The sequence below is a fragment of the Mus caroli genome, unplaced genomic scaffold (genome assembly GCF_978045245.1).
Source record: "Mus caroli unplaced genomic scaffold, Mus_caroli_1 scaffold_17, whole genome shotgun sequence".
Lineage (NCBI taxonomy): Eukaryota > Metazoa > Chordata > Mammalia > Rodentia > Muridae > Mus > Mus caroli.
In genome coordinates this window covers 13849265-13876485 of record NW_028227272.1, presented here as the reverse complement: position 1 = coordinate 13876485, position 27221 = coordinate 13849265, and the positions used below count along the sequence as shown (strand labels likewise).

Sequence of the window (27221 nt, the reverse complement as noted above, 5' to 3'; positions counted from 1 at the left end):
TGCTCATTGTTTATATCATTTAACTAGTTTTTATAAAGTTGGAAATCAACTTACATGGACAGCACTATATTCCTGGAACAACTTATCCATTTTGTAAATTAAAAAAAAAAAAATTAGGCTGAACGTCCTCCCTCCCCACCTTAGGTGATGGTTCCAACATTCATCCCTTAGGTATCTACTTTCTTTTTAAAGAAGTCTGTTAAAAGTCACATAATTAGTTTATTTCAATGTAACAATATTTCAAGATGCTTCTATAGGGAACACAAGCTAAATTTTGTGGAAAATGTTAGGTATAGTAATAAATGGAAAGAGAAATATAAACATCAAGAGAAAAAAGCCAAAGTTAAGGGTGAATTGATTTTAGAAAACCAAAGAACCAGTAATTGGACCTACAGTAATGATAAAACAGAATTTTAAGTAAATGTTTCTAAATCTCTTGTACCTGGTGCTGTGGATTAAAGCTAAATAAAGAGATTAATGAAAACCCCCCAAATAACATACACAAATAAATAGTAATCAGAATCAGGCCTCAGGGGGAAGTGCCTGTTCTAGGTCTTTGACAGGAATGGATACAACAGTCTGGGACAGCTGATGCCCGAGAACAGCAGGAAACTGTCCAAGGCTGCTGGGGAACGGTCCAAATCCTGGAGAGAGTAGATTATAACTCAAGAGAATAAGTAATAGAGAAAGCTAAAATACAAATGGTGCTAATAGTTATGTTTCCACCAATGGAGAGTACGAGAAGTATCTTAAAGAGTTTGATGAAAACAAAATTTTACAGTCAAACTAGTACTAGCTGCAGTGTTCTTTCTGGAAATGACTCAAAAACTGCGCAAGCATCACCCATCACAGCACATACAGCTTTGACTTTGGATACAATGAATTTCACATCGCTTCTTGTCATCAATATTAAAGGCATGACACAAAAGTGAAACCCTGAGACAGTGTTGCATTCCTCACAAACAGCATGAGTCAGAGCAGGTCTGTTGTGTGCTAAGACACTGTGACTCTGGAGACAGCTCAGCAGTTCAGTAGAGGGCTCCTGCAGAGGGAGGGCCCAGCAGTCTATTTCCCAGCTATACTGAGCAGCTCACAATAATGCCTATAATTCCAGTGCACCCAATGCCTCTGGTACCTATGGGCATCAAATATGTTCACAAACCCATATAGACACACAATTAACAACAAAACCAAAAAAACTATCAGGAAAATACAAACACACAAATCCAAACTGAATCTCAATTTTCTTAACAGTGCTTAATTTTGCCTACCATCTTATAATTCTAACAAAGAATGCATACTTCATGTTTTCTCTGGCAGTTGTAAATCTATTCAATCATGTTCATTTGTTTTTTGTATTAATAGCCTAGGCTGGTCTTATTAGGCTTGTGGTAATTCTACCTTTGCCTCCTGAGTGCTGACATTATTCTTGCTTGCCCCCCACCCCTTTCTGTTTTTTTGAGAGAAGGTCTCTTTATGTAGCCTGGCTGTTCTAGAACTTGCTATATAGAATCACAGATGTCTGCTTGCTCCTGCCTGAATGGAAGAATAAGGGTATGCACCACCACCAGTAGCAAGACACGGGTTTTATTAGCAGAGTCTGGATGATCTGAAATACCCTTCACAACAACTCGGAGAAGAGGATTTCAGTTTCAAAAATAACTACCCTGTAATTTCAAAAGTCCATAGTGGTTCCGTTCTCCCTGCACCCAGTAATTTTGCTGGAGAGATACTCTTCATTATCAGACAACGTGACCTTTGTAGAATAGCTCTGGAACATTTGCACAGAAACGCACCTTACTAGGAACTCTAACAACATAAAGAACAGGTATGTAAGTTGCCACAGGAAGTATTTTAGTAGTATGTACAGTCATTGTGACTGAAGATGGTGAATCCTAAGCCCAGAAGTTCAGTTCTCAGATAGCACTCTGGCTCTGGCCAGATTTACCAGGCTGAAAAGGAAGGTTATAGCTGTTGTTTCTTTTTCTTACCTTGGAATTCAACATAATTTCTGGAGCTCTGTACCAACGTGTGGCTACGTACTCTGTCAAGAACCCCGTGTGATCATGATCTGGATCTGCAACACGGGCAAGGCCAAAGTCACAGATCTAAGGGGAAAAGTGGGATACCATTTTAGAGTTTAATGGCCTAATAATAAAACACCATGAAAATGAAAAAGGCAGTGTCAGTAACAAGGAAAAAAGTACATGCTACCAATACTATGCTAGACATTTTCTGGAAATTACAAAGTCATCATTCCTTAACCCTCAACACCCTGAGAGGAAGCGAGGACAGTGCACATGCTGGAGTGAAGAGACAGGCTGAAGGGTCCATTATAATGCACAGCCCTACAACCACCCTTAGGTCTCATCCCCATCAGCTACTGTGAGTGCATGGCACTCTCACTTAAGTGATTTGAGCAAAATCACCTTAGAGGGACTAGAGAGATGGCTCAGCAGTGAAAAGCACAGATTGCTCTCAAAGAGGACACCAATACCCACGGAGTGACTCAAAGTGTCTATAAATTCTAAGGGAACTGATATCATGGGCATTCACATACAATGTACAGACATACAACTATAAACACACATATAAAATTAAACCCCCAAAGCAAAACCGCTAGGGGCAAAATCAGCAAACCCATCCAGAGCCTGTTTCCTCTCCAAGCTACTGTAGCTCACAGGATCATTGCTGATATGCTCCTTAATTTGCCATGACCTATTTCTATTTCCTCAGACTCCCATTTCTGACTAACTTCCACTTTTCATTAATTAGTTAATTAATTAATTGTATGAATATGAGTACACTGTCACTGTCTTCAGACACCAGAAGAAGGCATTACAGATGGTTGTGAGGTACTATGTGAATGCTGGGAATTGAACTCAGGATCTCTTCAAGAGCAGTCAGTGCTCAAAATTGCTGAGCTAGCTCTCTAGCCCCGTTCACTTTTTTTTTTTTTTTTTTTTTTTTTTTTTTTTTTAGATTTATTTATTTATTATATGTAAGTACACTGTAGCTGTCTTCAGACACTCCAGAAGAGAGCGCCAGATCTCGTTACAGATGGTTGTGAGCCACCATGTGGTTGCTGGGATTTGAACTCTGGACCTTCGGAAGAGCAGTCGGGTGCTCTTACCCACTGAGCCATCTCACCAGCCCCCCCGTTCACTTTTTTTAATATCAAAAATACTTCCCACTTGTCACATAGCCAATCCTGATAGTTTTAAAGCTTTCATGTACTGAAGATAAAGCATTTTGTTTTGATGTTTATTACTCATTGTATGTGCACATGCATGAAGAGTACAGCACACATGTCGTAGTCAAAGGACAACCTTCAAAAGGAACTTGAATCTCTCTTAATCTTGTGGGTCCCAGGTAGTAAACTCAGGTCATTTGGCTTGAGAACAAACACGTTTATCACTGAGCCATCCTGCCATCCACCACTGTTTTGTAGCACACCCAGCTCCTCACATCCTTCTGACTTACAGGAGTACTTTGTAAGCTCTTACCATCTAGCTGTCTAGTATTGTGATGCTGCTTGGGTTAGCTACCTTACAGACTCCAGTGTGTATAAAATGTAGGTATGCTCTACTTAGGTCCACATAAATACAAAACACTATAATTTTCTGGTCCCTAGGAAACCAATTCAAGAAAGAGACAGGTTAACAGAGATGAAACACAGTCCAATAAAAGGCCATCTAGAAAATAGATTAATTTGGAGGCTTGATTCTATGAAGTCAGCTAAAAATAAGGGGCAGTACTTTAAGTTTATTAGTAAAACCTCCAAAAGAAAACACAAATGTTTTGTGGACCGTTTTTTATGTGTAGCATTTTTAAATTATTAGTTTTTAAAGTCAGTTACTTTTTAATGGAAACAATTTGACCAAAAGTCTGTCACAGAATTCTGAGACCCTCCCCCCAAAAAAACCAATAGCTTGTACTTTGGCCATAAAGTAAGAAGACATCAGAGAAGGAACAAGTGTAAAAGCTACAGAACACAGTTATTTGGACCTCAATCCCTGGTCAGATATCCCACTGAATACCTCAGTAATTGAGAAGGAGAGATAAAGATACCTCCCTTCTCCCACTGTACAAGTGTCTTCCTATGGTATCCTATCCTCCTATGTACAGCTTCATATTAGAGGTAGCACCTTTGTTCTCAAAGAGCCACATTTGCTTCAATTACAGCATCCAAGAAGCTGCATATTTATTTTGCAAAAGGAATGTTACTGTGTTATTTAAAAAAAAAAAAAAAGAGTAGACAGCCAGCCCATCTTCTTCTTTCGTAACTCTCTTGCAGGTCACTTCCCAGGTGGGTTCTCATGTAGGAGAGAACAATGAGGAAATCCTGTTTTTCTCCACCCAATCGCCTACTCTAGCTATTCTACTTAGTATACAGAACCTTCACTGTGAACCTGGGTCTCTTCTTTAAAAGATAGCTTGTGTGACAATGAGGTGAAAACTCTGATGGTCACTGTCCCCTTGGGCTATGGATGGAGAATAGCCATGGCTTCCCCTAGTCTAGCACTGGGGACTGACTGAGGCCTCACACTATGAAAGCACTCTACCAGTGAGTTAGATTTCTAGCCCAGCTATTAGACTTAGCTATCACTAGTGAGGAAGAATACTATTAAGTTCTAAGTTCTGATTTACCTCAAGGTTTTCACTGTACATGCTATTTGACGTATTTCTATAACAGCCTTTTCTACCAGTGGCTGGAGTGGAACATGCCTTTTCTGCTACCCTCAGGAGGCAGAGGCAAAACTCTGAGTTTGAGGCCAGCCTGATCTACACAGTGAGTTCCAGGACAGCTAGAGATACACAGAGAAACCCTGTCTCAAAAACAAAAACAAACAGACTCGAATGAGAAAAGCAATGATTTCCCCCCACATCTGAGGGAGAGCACTCTTAGCCACTACCACTTTTTATGGTAGATCATTCCAATTCTGCATGATTTATTATTCAACTTCTTAACTCGTGTAATTCATAGTGCTTCTCTTTTGTAGCGATAACTCTTCATTCTAGGATTTGCCTTTAACCAAACCCAGTCTAGCCATCTTTTTTTCCTCTTCTCTTCTCTTCTCTTCTCTTCTCTTCTCTTCTCTTCTCTTTCTCCTCCTCTCCTCTCCTCTCCTCTCCTCTCCTCTCCTCTCCTCTCCTCTCCTCTCCTCTCCTCTCCTCTCCTCCTCTCCCTCTCTCTCTTTACTTTCTAGACAGGGTTTCTCTGTGTAGCCCTGGCTACCCTGGAACTCAATCTGTAGACCAGGCTCGCCTCAAAGTCAGGAATCTGCCTGCCTCTGCCTCTCCATTGCTGGGATTAAAGGCATGCGCCACAGAACAAAAGAAAAAACCCTCCACAATAAAAAAACAACAAAACCCAAACAAGCCCATCATGCTTACAGATAAAGCCCCAGAGATACTCAGAATAACTCCATAAAAGAAGTCAGACCACTAGTGAAGTCCAAGCAGCCTCAGATGTCCTATAAGGGTCAGCATTCTCATCTGACCTCCCCTTGAACTATGGAAAAGGAAATGTTCCTAAAACTGTGTGTTGCATTTTGTATCCTTGTTTACAGGTGTACTACAATCATATAAGCTTCCTGATAACTCTGTGGACTCTGTTTAGCAAACAATGAGCACACTTACTTGTACTGATCACAACCCCCATTTTTCTGGTCCACCAGAAATACGCCAACAGAAGCTGCAAACGGAATCTAAAACCCCTTGTATGTTTTTGTGAACCTGAGAAATTAAGGGTCACCATGTAGTACCACAATGCGATACATATATGACTCCAGAGCTTGAGTAGGCGACTCTCCTCCACACTAGTATTTGCTCAAATGTCACACAGTACCTGCCAGCATACCCTATTCTGAGCGTATATCTTACTGCTGTGGTACATAAGAATCTCAGTGAAACACTACACTCATCGCTGGAATGAAATGCTCTCTATGCCAATGATATACTCCAGATATCAACCTTAAAAATAGGAAATGAAACCAGCTATTGTGAAACATGCCAATAATAAAAATCTGAAGAGAATGAGGCAGGAGAATGGAGTTTGGGATCAGCTTCATACCATGCTGGGTGTTGTACACATCTACTGTACGTATCTATTATTAACTAACTCTTGGGAAGTGGATGCATGAATTTGAGGCCAGCTTGAGTTATAGTAAGACCTTGTTTTAAAATAACAAAAAGCCCGCTTTAGCTAGACCAACACAAGGTTGCCCATACCTTATTTAAAGCCAATCTCTTTAACTTATAAGTGATTGCTTAGTTCCCAGTATTGCCCTCAAACAAAAAAGAATGCAGTACTTTGCCTGCCTCTCCTTTCGACTGTTATTTCTCTGGTCTTCTAGCCAGAGAACGCCCAAAAGGCCCTCTCTTATGAAACCCCATTTATTCTTGGAGGGCTGGCATGGGCACCAACTTCCTCTGATTTTATTTCTTCCCTTTGCATTTGAATACTACCTCCTATATGCCGCAGCACATGCTATCAATTATACGCTGTTTGCTGGGTTCCCATCTCTCCATTTTCCGATTTCAGAGCAGACATTGCCCTGGCACCTAACAAAGCTTCACCCAGGAATGTTATTTAACTGAGAACTCAAATGATTATTCTTACACACCTACATATAAAGTTTCTTTACTGATATATAATTCATATAAAGCATACAATGCTTTAATATTAATATTTAATATTACAGTCACAGAGTTCTGAAACTTTAGAACAATATAAAAAGTTGCCAAATTAGTACCATCTCCCCTAACACTATCAATTATAAACAACTCATTGTACAGATCTACATTTTATCCATAATTAGATACCTGACTTCCATTTTTCTGTGACAATGAATTACACTATAATGAGTACTTGTGTACACGTGTTTGTATGAATACACATTTTCATTTTACTAAGGTACATACTTGGAAAAAGACTTTGTCAATGTTACCTTTCCTTTTTCTTGAGACAGAGTTTCATTATGGAGTCCTCACTGGCCTGGAACTTACTATGCACATCAGGCTGCTCTTAAACTCCCAAAGATCTGCTTGCCCCTGCCTCCCAGTGCTGGGATTTGAGGCATATGCCACCATACCTGACACTGATTATAACCAATCCGGTGTCACTGTCACTGTGAGCCTTGTTGTTTTCTTGATACAGAGAATTAAAAACAAAAATAACACATATGATGATGTACACATAAAGTATATACATATGAGAGCTACTAATTTTGCTACAGTGGCTACTGTCTCTGAAGGAAGGATGGGCTAAAAAAGGAATGAGACTCATACTGTATATCTATATTTTTCTATAAAATGTTTGTCTATCTGATAGTTTCCAATATAAATAACAAGACTTCAAAGTTGCCTTTAAAAGTACACATCATCCTGAGAGTAAATGACTTAGCTGACCTTGAGATCACACGTGGTGTTCAGCAGGAGGTTGGAAGGCTTGAGGTCACGGTGCAGAACATTAGCTGAATGGATATATTTTAATCCTCTCAGGATCTGATAGAGAAAATAGCAGATATGGTCATTGCTGAGGTGCTGTGTCTTCAAGAGCTTGTAAAGATCTGTCTCCATGAGGTCCTGTACTATATATCTGTTTGACAGGAGGTTAAGGTGAAACACTACCAGTTGCTCACACTTAGCAAAGCACTGAAACAAATTCAATTTCTCTTAACCCTCTCCCCATATAGCTTCAGACACAGCTGGGCCATCAAAAGAAAGAGACTGAAGAGAACATGACATACTCTCTTTCCAAACTGTCCACTATTAACCAATTTCCTCCAAAGGTTAAAGAGCATGGTAGCCAACAAACATCAACATCCATCTCTTTGGCCCAGAAGCAATGTGTAATTGTAATGGCACTGTTTTCTTTGCTTCTTGTCACCAATATTCTCACAGAACAACCTAGAAGTACAGGCCTAGAAATAGCACTGCCATTGAGTCCAATCTCTGCCTTTCTTCCTCATTCTCTAAATTCTGCACATGTATTGTAAGACCATAGGAAGGTGTGTAAAGAAGTTGATGATGAGCTGGGCGTGGTGGCACATGCCTTTAATCCCAGCACTCGGGAGGTAGAGGCAGGCGGATTTCTGAGTTTGAGGCCAGCCTGGTCTACAAAGTGAGTTCCAGGACAGCCAGAGCTATACAGAGAAACCCTGTCTCGGGAAAAAAAAAAAAAAGAAGAAGTTGATGATGATAGGTTCTGCTCTTTAACCTCCACTGCCTAAGCACCTAAAACTTCAGCTAAGCCACATTATTTCTTATGAAAATTAAACTGTATTAACCTTTTGCCTTTAACATTACCATAATGATGTTTTATTAGGGGAATTTTTGCGTTTATTTTTATGCATAAATACTATTCTATTTTCTACAGGCTAAATGAGATCAGTCCCATGCTTGAGTTAAGCAAACTTTAGTTATTAAAAGGTGTTCTTCTATGACAAAAGGTAACAAGAGCAACAGGTGCAGCAACAGGAGGCTTTCCCTTACACCACCACCCCCACTTACTAACAGACGTGCTTACAAAGACAAAGGCTGCCTAGAAACATGGAGCTGCTGTTCCTAGAGGTCCTAGGAGGTGGACTCTTTTAGACCAGCTCACCACTGATATCTAATGCTGGCTACAATTACATGTATCAGAGTTGATCTGGTCTTCAAGACCTTGAGGCCCAGTCTATTCTATTTTTGTTTTGTTTGAGATAGGATTTCTCTGTGAGGCCCTGGCTTTCCTGGAACTCTTTGTAAACCAGGTTGGCCTTGAGCTTAGAGATCCACCTGCTACCACCTCCCAAGAGCTGGGATTAAAGTGCATCACTGTGCTCGAGCCAGTTACTTTAAAGATAAGGAAGCTGAGGCTGAAAGAGGAGCACACTAGGACTGTCTGGAAGACACTGATCTGGTCAAGTGTATATCTAGAGTACCTTCTTCCTGTTGTGAAAGCTTGTTTGACTCCCTTTTCACTATCATAACAGTCATCATGGGATTGGAAATTACATGAATCAACTTTCCAAAACTAAGATTAAAGAAAACCATACAGAAACCGACAGAGAAAACACTCAACTTATAGAAAGCATATTAAAACTAGTTATAAGAAAAAAGATAGGGCTGGTAAGATGGCTCAGTGGGTAAGAGCACCCGACTGCTCTTCTGAAGGTCCAGAGTTCAAATCCCAGCAACCACATGGTGGCTAACAACCATCTGTAACGAGATCTGGCGCCCTCTTCTGGAGTGTCTGAAGACAGCTACAGTGTACTTACATATAATAAATAAATAAATCTTTAAAAAAAATAAAAAAGATAAAATTTTTAAAAATCCTTTAAATACTAGGTAAGCGCAAACATTATAATCTCCTCTTAGCATACTTTTACATATACGGGAAGAGTGATTAAAACACTCTTTGTGCAGCCTGGCAGTGGTGGCGCACACCTTTAATCCCAGCACTTGGGAGGCAGAGGCAGGCAGATTTCTGAATTTGAGGCCAGCCTGGTCTACAGAGTGAAACCCTGTCTGAAAAAACCCCAACCAAACAACCAAACAACCCCCCCCCCCAACAAACAAAACAGAAACAACAAAAAAACCCTCTGTGCACTTTTTCTTGATTCCAAGTTATTTACTCTACTAAGTGACCAAGCAGCAGTGGCAGCAGCTAACTTTAGAAAAGGATACACATCTTTCATTTGCTCAATGGTTGGTGCCCGGATGATGTCATTGATGCCGATGATGTTCTCATGTCTGAAGCGCAGTAAGATTTTTATCTCTCTTAGGGTTCTTTGACAGTAGGTTTGGTGCTCAAAAGGACTGATTTTCTTGATAGCAACTCGAACTTTGTTGAGATTATCATAAGCAGAGCTAAAAAAAAAAAAAGAAAGTATGTATATGAAAATTAAAAATAGCTCACTGAATTACTTGGTAGAAGGAACACAAACTTGTAAAGTATTGAAGTTTTAACATCTGTCACATCTGTATTGATAATTAGTTGATACCTATGTAAGCAGCAGATGTGCTACCCCCCAAAAAGATAAAGTAGCAGCAGATGCTGAACCTGACATTTAAGAGCTGCATGGCCTGTTCACAAGACAAATGCTCACTTCTATAAACCTGACACAGGTTTCCAGGAAACAAAACAAAACCAACCAACCAACCAACCAACCAACCAACCAACCAACCAACCAAAGAAAACCACCACATTTTCCTACTGACTTAAAGAGCAGATAACACTTTGATGAAAATACCATTTCTGCCTCCAAAACAACTATCCATAGTTGTTACTGAATTCTCTGACACAGCAGAAACACCAAATACCACCAACCACATCTTTATCCCTAAACAAACAAACAAACAAACAAACAAACAAACAAACAACAGTTTCAGAAAGCTTTACTGCCCTTTATCAACCTCTTCCTCCGCCTCTAAATTATATTTTATGTGTATGGATGTTTTGTCTCCACACATATCTGTGCACCTCATGTGTACAGTGGCTTTGGCGAGCATCAGATCCTTTGGAACTAGAGTTCCAGGCAGTTGCTAGCTGCCATATGGGTGCTGGAAATAGAACCTGGGACAAGAGCAGCTATCTCTCCAGCCCAATTACCAACTTTCTTACAAGCAAAACACAGGTCTATCTTTGGTTGTTACTAGGATAATTTTGTAACAAAATCTACAAAGTAACCTTCACAGCCATAGGATGGGAGTTTTTTCCACGCTATACTTAAGACCCAACTACATAATCCTGAACAGAAGCAAGAGAAATCTTGCTTTTAATTTTAGGATGGTTTAAAAATTTAAATATAACTACTATCTTTTTTGGGGGTGGTGGTTGTCATGGGCCAACAATTTACCTAAATATTTTCTACAAAAGCATTTTATATTAATGTCAACATCTGACCAATGACTAAAGCACTAAAAATACTGGCAAGCAATAAAATATTTCCTTGTTTCCTTACTAAGTGCTGAAAAAAATGAAATGGTATTTATTGACTGTCACTACTGATGCCTCTGACTGAGTGTATCCGAAGTCTGTTTTAGGAGTAGACTTGTCAGTGGCTGCAACCATCTCACATGCTGTGCTGTCCCAAAGCACTTTGAAATGCTACACAGTTCTTAAACAGGATGACTATTTAAATATACACAGTTCTTAAGCAGGATGACTATTTAAACATTATTTTCCTTGGTTTGGTAGACTAGGGCCCAAAGCAGTGGTTCTTGAGGAGGCAAGCAAAAGCTTGTATAGTTTAGGCAAGTGTACTCAATATTGGGATCTACTTTTAAAGATAAACACCCCCTTTGATAATCATAACAAGAGGGAGTTTACAGTTAAAACAGGTTTGGGATTGTTGGCTCTGTGCTAGAAAGCTGCCTGGTAGCAGCATAAAGCCCTGGAATTTGATCCTTCAGCATGGTAAAAGTTAAAATTAAGTAAAAGGAAACTTGTAAAACACTGGCCAGAAGAAATTCGACATTATAAATTCTTATTTTTTATAGAACACATTAGTCAAATCTGGTTTGCTTTACAAAATTATAATCTACCAGGACTGGTTTTCATTTATTTATTTTTATGGCAGGGTCTTTCTTGCTCTGACTGTTCAGGAACTCAGATTAGGTACCTCTGCCTCAAGAGCTAGGATTAAAGGTATGGGCACCACAATGGGCTTATCTAAAAGTGCTGTTAGAAAAGAATTAAGCATCAGTGTGGCCTCCTATTGTATCACCCGACTTGACAGTGAAATAACCAAACTGACTTCTTTAGTGAAAGTGTGACACCATCTTCTTCCACCGTCACCTTCTGACTCTGCTCAGAGTGTGGCCAGATCTTGTTAACACAGGCAGACATACATGCAGGCAAAACACTCATATGCATATAAATAAAATACAATCAAAAAGAAAAGGCAAAGAGAGCCTACCTAGAGCATCTGCCCTTATGGCGCACATCAATCATCCCAGCATTATCTTTGAGTTTGAGGCCAGTCTGGTCTATATATTGCAAGTTCCAGGACAGCCAATGAGAGAACCTGCCTCAAAATGCAGTGGGTGGGGTAGAGACATGGCTCAGTGGTAAAAAGTTCATAATGTTCTTCCAGAAGGTTCAAGTTCAGTTCAGAGCACAATTCCTGGATTAGGTTTGAGGCCTGCTCTACAGAAGAGCTGTGTCTGGTACTATAAATCTAGTAAAAAAGTCCATGGTCAGGAAAATTATATGTATACTAACTCCCTTTCCTAATTCTGTTAACTCAACATCTACTAATATCTTGCTAAATGGACCTGTTATTAAACTGCTTTTTAAATATATTGATACCCTTAATTCTCAATGCTTCAGTCAAGCTTGGAAGAGAAACTTCTTTCTGTAGTAGTGGGTAAGCTAGCAGGCAATGCAGACACTTTCAAGTGGCCAAAGCACTGAAAGTGACCGCTGAATGCTCAGCTCTCATTTGGACATCTGTATCATGCTCCCCAAGGCTCAGAAAGTATCATGGAGGATGGCAGAAAACACGTAAGAGCTGGAAGATGGGGAAGAAAGAATGCTGTGAAAGGTTGCATATGCTCAAGCCAATCAACACGTCAGCATGAATGAGCAAAGGGCTCAGGATGATCTGATGAGAACAGTTAAGGAGCAATTGGCAAATGATGGCTGCTGAGAGAAGTGACTTTTTTTCTTTGTGGGAATAGCCGATGGTGGGTTGCCTAGTTTCTGGTAGATGCCCCACCCCACCCCCTACATTCATGTCTATGTAGGTTGGATGCAAAAGTTATAAGAAAAACACAAGTATAAGACAGTGGGAGGAGAGATATGGTTTGGATATGACCTAGGTACATTGCATATATGCACAAAATCATCCAAAGTACATAGAAGAATTTAAATGTGTGTGTCTAGGACCTTTTGAATTCATGGTCTATTCCAGGACCGAGATGGGTTGGAACAGATTTAGAAGCACATTGACCAGCAAATAAGGGATTAAAAGCCCACAAATTCTGAATATTATTTAAGATGCTTTGTAAACATGGGGAAAAAAAGAGAGAATCAACATGAGTCAATTATGAACAAGTCATGGTAAACCAACTTCATTTCCTGTTTTGATAGGGTTACCATAGCAACAAGAGAGTACTGGTCACAGCTTCTGGAGAACTCAAACTACTTGAAATGTACTTCCCATTTGAGAGACTTCATCATGATAAGTGTGTTGGAGGGGGGAAAGTTCCTGCTCTTGAGAAGCTCTGAATTTAATGAGGAAAAGACACACACACCCACCCTACATATCCCACAAGCCTTACAGAAATACACTTGCTAAACACGAAGAGAATTTGGGTAAATTAATTCCAAATAAGGACAACAGAGAAAGAAATGAAAAGTTGGGTCCCGTGGTGCACATCTTTAATCCAAGCACCCAGGAGGCAGAGGCAGTCAGGACTATATGGAGAAACTCAGCTCAGGAAAAAACAAAGACCAAAAAACAGGCCAACTGAGTCTACAAAGGGAGTGCAAAGCACTCATATATACAACAAGACCCTGTCTAAAAGAAGAAAGAGGGCTGGACAGTGGTGGTGCACACCTTTAATCCCAGCACTTGGGAGGCAGAGGCAGGCAGATTTCTGAGTTCAAGGCCAGCCTGGTCTACAGAGTGAGTTCCAGACAGCCAGGGCCACACAGAGAAACCCTGTCTTGGAAAAAAAAAAAAAAAAAAAAGTTAAAAAGAAGAAAAAGGGAAAGCAGGATGGGGGAGTAGGGCAGCAAGTAGGCAGACTGCCCTATAGAAACCACATCCTATAGGAGTAGACTTTTTCTCTTAAATGTATTTATTTATTGTACATATGTATACTCATGGTTGCTGGGAATTGAACTTAGGACCCCTGGAAGAACGGTCAGTGCTCTTAACCACTAGGCCATTCTCTCCAGCCCTAGGAATAGACTTTTTTCACAAAAGCAGGGGTACAAGCAATTTAGAAACATATGGAAAGAAAAGGGGCCAGAATGACTATGGGACCACTGACCTCACCCGCACCATCCCTTTCCAGAAGGAACCATGCTCACCCACAGCCCCCACAGCACCCCCCCCCCCCCAATTTCTCTCTCAGAAACTATGCAATTCATGTGCAGCAGGACACTCTTGTTCTGGAGCTCCATTGAGGAGAACATTGTGGCCAAGTAAAGAGCAGAGCTGCTGTGGGTGTGCTCTCCTGTCGGCACAGAACTCTAAGAAGCTTAACAATTTTCTAGTTAAGCCTGACCTTTGAGGTCATTAAGAAAATATAATACTCATCACAGTAAGAACATATATTCCATTTACTATTTCTTAACTTGATTTTTATAGTATGCGGGACTCCATAGCTTTGCCCTAGGTCTTACAAACAACAGAGGCAGAAATGGGTGGGAGGTATATCCCTCTAACATAGGACTCAAGAATGATTTACATATGTACATGTATATGTTTGTATATATGAACAAATGAATATGATGAGGATGGACCCCTGTGTATTGTAGGCAAGCATTCTACATCAAGTTACATCCCTTGCCTATCTGACTTAGAGATATCTAAAGATGACTGGGGATCATGTGCTGGATACCATGGTTCTCAGAAGTGTAAGAGTCACAGCAGCCATAGCAGGTTTCACTGTTAAGGGGAAAAGCTGGGAAGAGATCTGGGGACATGACTCAGAACAAGTAATGATAAATCAGTTAAGGGTAGTAAGAAACTACAACAATAAAAGACTAAGAACCCTTATCCAACTATTAAACTATGTGTTTACTCAAAAAGACTAAGAGGGGAAGAGAACAGTATTTCAGAAGTCAGAAACTTGAAACTGAGATAGAGAAGGCTAAGAACTGAGAAGCATTCTCTCAGTCTACAGTGAAATGAGTTTGGATGACTTTGGTGCTATAAGAAAACAAAGGGAAGGCAGATATGAGTGGAAAGAAAAGTGCTTCTTAAAAAATGATAATAGAACAGGGGGAAGGATGACTAGAAAATGCAGGTAGGCTACTGTGAGGTATTATGAAGAAAGTAGGCGAATTAAGGTTGGGGACTAGTGGGGTGAAAAAGAAAGTTCCCAATGGACAAGCAGAGGGAAGGGCAAGGGGAAATCATGTCAACTAAGACGAAAGTGTACCAAGTTCCTCAGTGACTAGGACACAGGTTGATTGCCACAATCTGGCTTATACTCACATCCATTCATGCAAGATGCCCAAAACAATGAGAACAGGTCTATTTCCCCTTCCACCTTGTTCTTCGTGACAGGTTCTCTCTGCATAGGCTTGGCTGTCCTGGAACTTGATTTGTAAACCAGGTTGACCTCTGCCTCCAGAGTGCTAAGATTAAAGGTATATACACCCTGCCCCCTAGCTCAATGTTATTTCAAATGTAGTCTTTGAAATTGTCCCAAAGTTTGAGGACAAAATGAAAAAAGTTACTTTATATAGGAGAAACCAAGCAGATACCCTCTCCCAAGTGGCTAGAAGGAAGCATGTACCTTCCAATAGGAAGGAATAAGAAAGAGTTCCTTCCATTTCTAAGATACCTGTGTAAGATTTTTTTCCCCATCAAGTCCAGGATCCCAAACAAAAACGAGAAAACCCACAAATGGAATAAAGACATGGTGCCTCAGGATGAGACTTGAGGGATTTCCTCAGCCTAAAAAGCAAAGCAAATGCAGATCTAATTCATCCCTTATCAGCAGAGCCTCTCCCTGCCTCCAACTTGTGTATAAGCTGCAAGCGCTTAGCTACTTGCTTAAAACTATTTATCTAGAAGAGACTATATATACGTGTGTGTGTGTGTGTGTGTGTGTGTGAATTGAGACATGCAGTAACAAGAATGAATCTGAAGAAAACTGAATGAATCCGAAGAAAATAACTTATTTTCTACTCCATATGCTGTGGAATAATATATATGAAATTCTAGGAAAGCTGTAGGTACCCCCTCTTGACAAAAAGTCCATCTGTGCTTACTTGAGGCATAGACTCACTGTAAAGGAGCAAGAGAATTTTTTTGGTGATATAAATTTCTGTGACTTCACTGTGCTGGTGGAGACAGTTACACAAGTACATATAGGTATCAAGACTTAATTATATAAAGAAGCATTAAAATGGGACATGGTGGTACACACCTTTGATCCTAATACATGGGAAGCAGAGGTGGGCAAGCTCTGTGAGCTTGGGGCTAGTCTGGTCTACACAATGAGTACCAGGACAGCCAGAGCTACATAGATCCTGCCTTACAAAGTAAACCAACCAACCAATCAAAATAACAAACAACAAAAACCCCAATGACAACGTTTTATCTTTTTTCTTTTTCTTGGTGTTGAGAATTGAATTCAGAACTTCACATACTCTTAAGCACAGCCATACATACCCTAAGCCACTTTTCCACTCCCAAAAATGCTTTTTATTACATAAAAATTATACTTTGAAGGGGATGTTTAAGACTGAGGAGACTGGAGAACAATAGCCCAGTTGGCAAAATGTGTGTCATATGAGCGTGAGAATTGGAGTTCAGATCCCTAGCACCCACATGAGAACCAAGGCACAGTGGTTTGCGTGTTCATAATCTCAGTCCTGGGAAGGTGGAGACAGGCAGATTCCAGAAAATGGCAGGCCAGCCCTAGGTTTCAGGAAGAAATTCTGTTTCAAAAAAAAAACAAAAAACAAAAATAGGCTGGAGAGATAGCTCAACAGTTGAGAACGCTTGCTGCTCTTTCAGAGAACCCACATCGGTGCTTACAACCACCTCTATCTCCAGTCCCAGGGGACCAAATGTCCACCTTTGACTTCCATGTGCACTCATATATACACCTATGGCACTAACACATAGGACATCCTATAGACACATAGGATGGATGGATGGATGGATGGATAGAGCCAGGCAGATTTCTGAGTTTGAGGCTAGTGTGGTCTACACAGAGAAACCCTGTCTAAAACAAAAACACCCCCTACACCAGCCAAAAGCAAATCTTTTAAAGACCAGAAGTTAGAGAGGCTTCTGAGGAACAATATATGCACACACATGCACCTGTTAAGAACTCATTGACTGTCTTCCAGAGGTTCTGAGTTCAATCCCCAGCAACTACATGGTGGCTCACAACCATCTGAAATGGGATCTATAGGTGTGTCAGAAGACAGCTACAGTGTACTCGTATAAATGAAATAATAATTTTTAAAAAGCACCTTTATTATTATTATTAACAACAAAAAAAGCACCTTTATACACTGAGCTGTGATACAAAATTAAGGGGCTGATTTCCTTGTGGCTAACACTAAAGGCAATTTCAACGGAAATGTTCCAAACAGGTTTTGAATAATGACGACATCTTTAGAACAAATGACTACCCCTCCACAAGCCTCCTGTTTTGATGTGGAATTTCTGATTACATTTAGCTTTCCATCTTATCTCTCTAGCTACTTGTCATGCAGCCATATCTTACAGCAGAAGCTCAGAAATATTTGTCTGAATAAAGTAGTTATGTAAAAGCACCACATACTGTACACAATGCTAAGCAACTAAAGTGCTACCTATCAACTGTGAATGGGTTATTTTTAGAGGAAGCCATTAAGCTGTTCTCTAAGCCTCCCATTTTGGTGAACTTTAATTATCTGAACACAAAACTACAGTACTTCATTGCACAGATAAAAATTAACTTGTCTTCAGATATTAAACAAGTTAGACTGATCCAAATTAATGTTCCAAAAATAAGCAGGTAGACAATAATGACTGCTTTAAAAAGTATTCCTTACTTTAACTTGGTTCTCTCATAGTTGAGGAAGACACTGCATCTGGGTTTTTGCCCTTTTCTTTTTAAATAAAGTTCAAACCATTAAATAAGAAAACGGAAGAATAAAAGCTGGCCTAAAGTGATCCTGGCTCTGAAACCAACAGTAATAAGTGCTTTGGATTTACTCAGATGACTAGTGTATATGTTCCAATACATTACAGAAACTGCCGTTTAAAATCTGATGCCATATGTATGTAGTCTCTCTAGAGGAAGGTGCTCTGGAGAGTCCAGAGCACACACAAATGTTGATAGCTACAGATGGATGCATCCATTTTGCAATGTCATCTGGCTTTAAAAATCTTAAAAAAAAAAATAAATAAACATATTGGCTCACACTTTTAATCCCTACAGTAGAAAGAAGGCAGAGAGGCAGTTGTAAGTTTGAGACTAGCCTGGTCTATTACAGCGATTTCCAGGGAGGTCAGATGCATAGTAACACTGTCAAAAAACAAAAACACCATCAAGTCCTCAAAAAACGTATTTATTTACTACTTTTTGTGTAGTGTGAACCTTCATGAATTCATGTGCACAACAAGCATGCAGGAATTTATGGAGGCCAGAAGCAGAGAAACAAGATCAGCTAGGACTATAGTCACAGATAATTTTGAGTCATATGTCAATGTTGGGAACTGAAGTTGGGTCCTCTGTGAGGCAGCCAGTGTTCTTCACATTAACCCCGCCCCAATTACTATTACATTTTCCAATGTGGTATTCAAAAAGGAACAAGTCTGTGAAAAAAGAAAATAGCATTCCACTCAAGAGATCTGAGTTTTAGTCCTCACCTAGATACGCCTTTCAATGTGTTATGATATTGCTAAGTTAAACAGTAAAAAACATCTCTGCCCACATCGGTAACACATAAAACTGGAACAATACAGAGAAGATCAGCATGGTGCAGATGACATACAAATCCGTCAGTATCCCACTTCTTTTTTTTTTTTCCATTTTTTTTAATTAGGTATTTTCCTCATTTACCTTTCCAATACTATCCAAAAAGTCCCCAACACCCCCCCCCACACTCCCCTACCCACCCACTCCCACTTTTTGGCCCTGGCGTTCCCCTGTACTGGGGCATATAAAGTTTGCAAGTCCAATGGGCCTCTCTTTCCAGTGATGGCCGACTAGGCCATCTTTTGATACATATGCAGCTAGAGTCAAGAGCTCTGGGGTACTGGTTAGTTCATAATGTTGTTCCACCTATAGGGTTGCAGATCCCTTTAGCTTCTTGGGTACTTTCTCTAGCTCCTCCAAGTATCCCACTTCTTAAAAAAGAAAAAAAAACTTTGGTTGTCAACCTGAGTACAGCTGGAACTACCTAAAACCCAAGTGGCTGGGTATACCTGTGAGGGATTTTTCTTGACTAAAACATTTGAGGTGGGAAGAGTCACCTTTAATCTGGGCCACACCTGCTGGACATGGAAGGAAGTGCTTGCTCTTTCTGCCTGCTTGCCCTCATCCTCAAAGGCAAGTGCATCCTTCACTGGCATTAGAACCTCCTACCTTGAGGTACTCGAGTGTATGATGGAATCATCTCAGACGTCCAGCCTCATGGACAGAACAACTTTTGGATTCTTGGACTTTTCATTGGGAAACAAGCATTGTTGGACTAGTCAGACCATATCATTCTAATAAACTAATAAATCCCACATGAAACAGATAGGTTGTCATTCTATCAGGTCTGTTTCTCTGGAGAACCCTAACTAAAACACCACCTAAATGTTCACTGGGCAGAGGGCACACCCTGTATGGCATACCCTGCAGCTGATAAATGACTGAGGAAGACAGGTGTGGTGGTGCAAGTTTCTAATTCCAGTATTTGGGAGGTAGAGACAGAAGGATGACCCAGCAGTCTGGGCTCCACAAGGATGACCCAGCAGTCTGGGCTCCACAGTGATACCCTTGTTTCCAAAAACAAACAAACAAACAAACAAACAATAAATAACAAAAATAACCCACCAAACCCAAAGAATGATTAAGAGCTCTAATAACCAGTAGGAAATGAATCCTAAGACTATTACATGAGAAGAGTAAAGTTTAACCAGTGATGGTGGTGCACAACTTGAATCCCAGTAGAGGTAGAGGTAGGCAGATCTCTAAGTTCAAGGCCGGCCTGTTCTACATTGTGAATTCCAAGATGGCCAGCACTACATGGAAAAGCCCTGTCTTGAACCTTCAAAATAAAATAGCTGTATTTGTAATAATTTTAGGGTATTCCATCCCTTCTTCTGGCCTCTGTGGGCACTAGCCATGCAACACACTACACAGATAAACATGCAGACAAAATACACACACACACTAATGGAAGATGCATTAATTACTGAGTAATACACAGAGTACTATGAAACCAGACATTTCTATGTCCATGCACACCTTTGTAGATGGTTGTGCAAGGAAAGCAAGATAGCAAGAAAGGAGAAGAGGTGTGTGCCACAGAGCAAAAGTGGGCTAGTATTTGGAGAAGAAGAGGGCCAACAGAGGGGAGAGGGAAGATGGGGGAAGGCAATGGTTGAGAATAAAAGGAGGAGTGTCAAACCTGTGGCACATTAAAATATGGATGAAACTTGAGACTATTATCCTAAGCCAAAAGTCCAGTTCATAAAGAGAAATATTGTATAAGTCCATCCAAAGGTACTTTAAGACAATTTCACAGAATAATAGACTAACTGTTATCTAAGAACCCCAAATGGAAAAAAATATATAAATTAAATAAATTAATAAGTTAATTGTAACACAAATGAATTAAGAGACCCACAGTAGGAACAATAGGGAAAATTCTCTCAACCAGTACTGGATACTTTAAAGCTAAAGGGATGAGGAGCTGAATGAACTATACACAGATCCCAAAACTTTTTTTTTAAGATTTATTTATTTATTCATTTAATATATGTGAGTACACTGTAGCTGTCTTCAGACACACCAGAAGAGGCCATAGGATTCCCTTACAGATGGTTGTGAGCCACCATGTGGTTGCTGGGAATTGAACTCAGGACCTCTGGAAGAGCAGTTAGTGCTCTTAACCTCTCCAGCCCCAAGATCCTGAAACTATTATTTGAATATTAGGGACAAACAAGTAAGGAAAACAGAAAATGAGAGCCATACTGGTGAAAGAATTACAAATAAGGGAGAAAGCTAAACTTGTGCAGTGTTAAAATCTCGGGTATCAGTAAGAAGTTAAGATTCCTGCTTTTGAGATAAGGGTTCACTACTGTAGCCCTGGCTGGCCTCAAATTCACAGAAATCTTATTGTCTCTGCCTTTTGACTGCTAAGATTAAATTGTGAGTGACACCCAGCCAAGAAGTCAGTTAACACAAACAGAAATACAAACATATGCAATATGTAGGTTAGTATGCACACACTTTCTGAGCTGTCTTCAGAGAAGACCTATAAAAAATAGCATCCCAGCAGCAATAAACACACAGCTACTCAAGAAAAGGTGAGGCTTGTTGAAAGAACTTAGGCTGCCCTAAAAGAGCAAATGCTTAAGTTTAAGAATTTACACAAGGGAGGTAGAGGTAGAGTTTGAGGCCAACCTGGTCTACAGAGCTAATTCTAGGACAGCCAGGTCTATACAAGAGAAACCCTGACTCAAAAGACAAAACAAAACAAAACAAAAAAGATTTTCAACAAAGAAGTAACAGAACTGGATTACAGTTTGTGAAATAAAACAGATAAATTGCCGCATAAATGGAAGAGACAGGCCTTTCTTACAAAAGTAGTCCCATCAGCAAAGAAGGAAGAACTGAACTGATGTAGTGCCTATAACCACAGGGTGCAGCAGCTGACTCTTTGTAAATGGGAAAGGTCCTTGGTGAAAACTGCAAGTTTTTCTCATAGGTTACAATGAGAACAGAGGTAGGGGTTAAAAGAAAGATTAAGAGTTAAAAACATCAGTCTGAAGCACTGAGGAAGAGAAATAAGAGGGCCTGTAGTTGGCTCTGAGACACCCAAGCTACGCAGCTAGAAGGAACAGAGCTCCGAGCAGTAATCACAGGCCAGCTGCCACTCCTTCCCCTGAAAGCCCCTAAGGGAACACATGTAAAGCATGTGTATCCTTTCATGTATTCTCATGTCTTATGCAGCAATGGTATAGACCAAACAAATACTGTACAAATGTCAATGTAATTGGCCCCCATAGGACCATAGGGAGTGTCACTATTTGGAGCTGTGGCCTTGTTGGAGGAAGTGTGTGTCATTGTGGGGCAAGGGCCTTGAGGTCTTATATATGCTCAAGCCACACACAGTGACACAGTATCTTCTGTTGCCTTTGGATCAAGACACAGAACTCTCAGTTTTCTTCAGCACCATGTCTGCCTGGACCCTGCTCTGCTTTCTGCCATGATGATTATGGACTAAACCTGAAACTGTAAGCCAGTGCCAATTAAATGTTAGCCTTTATAAGAGCTCCCTTGGTCACAGAGTCTGCACATCAATTAAAACCCTAACTCAGAAAAATAGTTAACAGATGAAAATGTTCAGCTTCAGACAAGTCACCACCCAAATCATCCTGCATAAACTAACAAAGACTATAATTACATTTTAGTAGCTGTGATAGTTATTTCTCTGCCATGGTATGTCAATGTGAAAACATAGGCTAACTAACCTTCAGCGATACAAGTGCAGGGTTGACTAGTGGTGAACAGACAGTTAAAGTCAACAGCAAACAAAGCCAGAGTCAGAGATGGACAAGGGGCTTTAATCACTCCAGACTAGATGGACAGCTCAAGATCACATCATGAACATCTCCCTGGTTAGGCCAAGGAGATAAGCATAGAACTTAATGGCCCTCCCCTGGCTCAATCCAGGACAGCCCAGAGAACTAACCAATGTCAGCACAGATAACTTTGGTTTTTGTCCAGTTTCTGCCACTGCTTACACAGCCCCTGGGTGGGGAAGCTTGGTGCTTTTTCCTCTCCTTGAAACCTTCCCCGAACAGTTCTCCCACGGTTTCTTCATTTGTTCACTTTTTTGTTTTTTTAAAGATTTATTTATTTATTATATGTAAGTACACTGTAGCTGTCTTCAGACACTCCAGAAGAGGGAGTCAGATCTTGTTACGGATGGTTGTGAGCCACCATGTGGTTGCTGGGATTTGAACTCCTGACCTTCGGAAGAGCAGTCGGGTGCTCTTACCCACTGAGCCATCTCACCAGCCCCACGTTTTTTTTTTGTTGCTGGTTTTTTGTCTCCATCTCTCACTCTATTGTAATATTTCTTTTCCTTTTTTTCATTCTAGTCTGTCTTAAATCAGGATCTCACTATGTAATATTAGCTATATTACATATAGCTAATATACAGCTATATTACATATACATATACATATTACATATAGCTAATATACAGCTATATTACATATAGCTAATATAGAGTGCACTATGTAGACCAGATCAGCCATTAACTCAAGAGATCTGCCTGCTTCTGCCTCCCGAGTCAAAAGCTGTGCCACCATGCCCAACTATAATAATTCTTAATAAAGCCTGCTTCCAAATTTTATCTTCTCATAACAACTAAAGAGTAATACCCAATTTCTAATGGATAGATGTCTAATTATTTGAATACAGTTCAAATATCAGATAAAAATGGAAAACTTAGTAAGTAAAAGATTTAACTTTACAAATAAGGCATCAGGTTCTACCTGCTACTACCATACTCTTAAAAAAGGAGGAGGAGGAAGAAGAGGAAGAGGAGGAAGAAGAGGAGGAGGAGGAAGAAGAAGAGGAGGAGGAAGAAGAAGAGGAAGAAGAGGAGGAGGAGGAGGTAGCAGGCTGGCTTTTATTATATATAGCCTCAACTCTCTACATAGCCAAGGATGACCTTGCATTTCTAATCCTGTCCTGACATCCTGACTGCAAGAATTACAGGTGTGTAGCACGGTGTCCAGTTTATACAATGTTAAAGATTAAACTGAGTCTGTGTTTTGTACATGTATGGCAGGCACTCTACCAATCCAGCTCTGCCCTCAGACATCTATTTTATTAAAATAAAAGTAAAACATACAAGGAAAGAAAAACAAAGATACTGTTAAAAAGCTTACTTATCATAAATGCACACTGTTTATGGAGAAAAATCTGGTCATATATTACAAATATTTATTTGACCTAGGCTCTACTCATTTCAAAGTACAGTTAAGGACAAAAACAAAACAAAACAAAACAACAACAACAACAACAAAAAAAAAACCCAAAACCCGGTTTATTAAAAGTATCAAAACAGCTGGGGTATGCACAGTAGGCACCAGCCCAGCAGACTGTTTAGGCATGGTCTCACTGTTATTTCCTTGGCTGGCCCACCATACCCACACACTGGGAAGCAGAGGCAGGCAAATTGGATCTCTGAGTCTGCAGCTAGTCTGTTCTACTAAGATTGGAAAACCAAAACAAACAAACAAAAAATGGCAAAGTAACAGAAAGTCAAACAAAGGAGTGACAGTTAATTTGTTCTAAATAAAATATATCATTAGGTTGTTAGTACATGTTGTAGATGACTCACTCATAGCTATGTCACAATTAGTAGTAGTACATAAGCAGTACACAGGGCTAAAACAAAACAAGGGGCTAGATAAGATGACTCAGTGGACAAAGGTGCTTGCTACCCAAATCAAACCTGAAAACCTGAATACAATCAGAGGGACCCACATGGTAGAAGAGAAACAATTCCTGAAACCTGCCCTGACTTCCACATGCATCTCCCATGGTTTGAATGATAAAGGTTCCCACAGGCCCAGAAGGAGTAGCACAATTGGGAGGGTGGCCCTGTAGGATGAAGTGTGTCACTGTGCCTTTGAGGGCTTTGAGGTCTCAGTTGCTCAAGCTAGGCCCACTGTGGCATTCACTTCTGTTGTCTACGTGTATCAAAATGTAGAACTCTCAGCTCCTTCTCCAGCACCATGTCTGACTGTGTGTTGCCATGTTTCCTTCCATGACAAAAATGGACTAAACCTCTGACCTATAGGCCAGCCCCAATGAAATATTTTCCTTTATATGAGTTGTCTTGGTCATTGTGTTTTCTTCACAGCAATAAACCCTATGACAGTGAGTAAATAAAGAAATTCAATAACAGCTAAAACACTGGCTTAACCATAATGAGAGAGCAGTTTCTGCAGAGCAATAGAAACTTTAGCCTGAGTAAGGATAGGTAAAACACTGGGAACCTAAAGGAGAGACAACAATGGCTGAAGTGAACTGCCTTTACTTTTAGACTGCAGAGCTGTCAGCATTCTATGCAACACAACAACATTCAAGATAGCTCTGTATGTAATACAGGAGCACTCAAGAGCTAAGAATGAAGCTGGGTATGGTGGCCCACACCTTTAATCCCATTACTCTGGGAGGTAGAAACAGGAGACAGCCAAGGAGACAATAGTGAGACCATGCCTAAACAAACAAACAAACAAACAAACAAAACAGTCTGGTCTGGTGGAGGCTTTGTAGCAGTTTCTTCTGAGATTGTAATGCTGCAGGCTGTAAACAACTCAAGGGAACTTTATTGAGCAAGAGCTTGAAACTGACCAGATTCACTAGGCTCCTTTTCCATAAAATAAGCAATAAGAGATGAGAGTCCCTCTGAGGGTAGGCATGTGGCAGGCAAAGACTCTGAGTCCAAACCATGGGCCTGGAAAAAGCAGAAACCAGCCAAGTACCTACAAGAGGTTCAGACCAACTGAGGCACCTGGAAAGGAGACTCTCTAACTTACTGTGTTGCCTGCAGGTTGTGGATTCCAGTTTTGTGAACTGTATTGGGGTGGACATGATGATGTAGCTGTCTTTTAAGTCATTTCTGCTCCTTTAAGTAACCCCAATAAAACTCATGGGTTCACCAAGTGGGAATTGTGGGGTGAATAGATGTAAATCTTTCTTCTCCCAGGAGTTCTGTCAAACAACAGTGGTGCATTCCTATACTGGTATTCTAGGCAATGGAAGTAGTTCAAGGTCATTCTTACCCTCAAAGTAAATTGCAACTCAGGCTACCCTGGGCTACGGAATATCCTCTCGACCCCTCCAACCAACCAAAACTACCCATAAAGGATCAGGGGGAAATGTGGAGACAACTTTCTATTTAAAAAAAGGGGGCTGGGCGGTGGCGCACACCTTTAGTCCCAGAGCTTGGGAGGCAGAGGCAGGCGGATTTCTGAGTTCAAGGACAGCCTGGTCTACAAAGTGAGTTCCAAAACAGCCAGGGCTATACAGAGAAACCCTGTCTCGAAAAACCAAAGAAAGAAAAAAGAAAAAAGAAAAGAAAAAAGAAAAGGGGGGGGCCCTTTTTAATCATGAATTGTTGCAGGGGAAAAAGGTATTTGCCTCAGATAGAGGAAAAAGGATTCCAGAAACAAAAAGACCAAACATATTAAAAAGCATACATGGCTCTCCTGAGAAGAGACAGGTACAAGAAGAAGCTAGCTCAGGTGGAACAGTACACACAGAGCATCCCTGAGAGAACCCAAGAAGTGCACAATGACCAAAGCTAGTGTGTGGGACAGTTCAAGACTAGACAAGACTCCCAGCACCCACATGGTGCCTCACACTATGAACAACTCCAGTCTCTGGGGATCTGACACCCTCACCTCCTTGGGCACTGCATACAACTGTATAGTACACAGACATATATGCAGGTAAAACACTCATATACATAAAAGGCAAATAAAAAAAACTAACAAACTATTCACATGGTAATGTGTAATATAAGGTCATTTTCATACAACTGCATGTTATACAATGTTAAGCAAATTCCCTGCCCCATACCCGCTCCCCTCTGCAGCCTTCCCCTCCCCCCAGTCTTGTCTCCTTTCTCCAGACTGTTTTGCTACTTCTACTTTCATGTCACGAGTTTATGGCCATAAAAAAATCTAAGAACCACAAATGATTAAAAACAATGAACCAAACCAACCCAATCTACCTGGCTTAATTTGCTTAATGACTATCTTCAGTTGCATTTATAAAGTTTTCTGACACAGGCTACAGCATGGATAAATCTTGAGGACATTAAGACAATAAGAAATGAAATAAGCCAGTCATAAAAAGCCAAATTTACATGAAGCAGAATGGTAACTTCCGCCGGGCAGTGGTGGCACACGCTTTTGATCCCAGCACTCGGGAGGCAGAGGCAGACGGATTTCTGAGTTGGAGGCCAGCCTGGTCTACAAAGTGAGTTCCAGGACAGCCAGGGCTACAGAGAAACCCTGTCTCAAAAAACCTAAAAAAAAAAAAAAAAAAAAAAAAAGAGGGAGGAATGTAGAGTAGCTGTTTAGCGGGTATATAATTTTGCAAAACTATCCACAGATGCAAAAGATGAGAATTCTAGAGATTGATTATATAATGTAAATATACTCAAAATAGTGAACAATGTACTTAATAAAAATCATTAAAATACCCAGGTATTATACTTTAAAAATATATTATTTCATGTGTATAGGTAGGTATTTTGCCTACATATGTATCTATGCACCATGTGCCAGAGGAGG

The 27221-nt window shown here is 40.3% G+C and overlaps 1 protein-coding gene and 1 pseudogene across 2 annotated transcripts in view; one reads left to right on the top strand and one right to left on the bottom strand.

The window, feature by feature from the left end:
* Mapk1 (mitogen-activated protein kinase 1) overlaps window positions 1–27221 on the bottom strand; it is a 59147-nt gene that overhangs the window by 20547 nt on the left and 11379 nt on the right. For both annotated transcript variants that reach the window (XM_021184651.3, XM_021184652.3), the window contains exons 2-4: window positions 9676–9858; window positions 7414–7603; window positions 1992–2108 (exon numbers count right to left, since the gene is read on the bottom strand). In XM_021184651.3, the coding sequence (XP_021040310.1) occupies window positions 1992–2108; window positions 7414–7603; window positions 9676–9858 (490 nt within the window). The remainder of the gene's footprint in view (window positions 1–1991; window positions 2109–7413; window positions 7604–9675; window positions 9859–27221) is intronic.
* Window positions 18608–18699, top strand: LOC115029597 (U6 spliceosomal RNA; annotated as a pseudogene).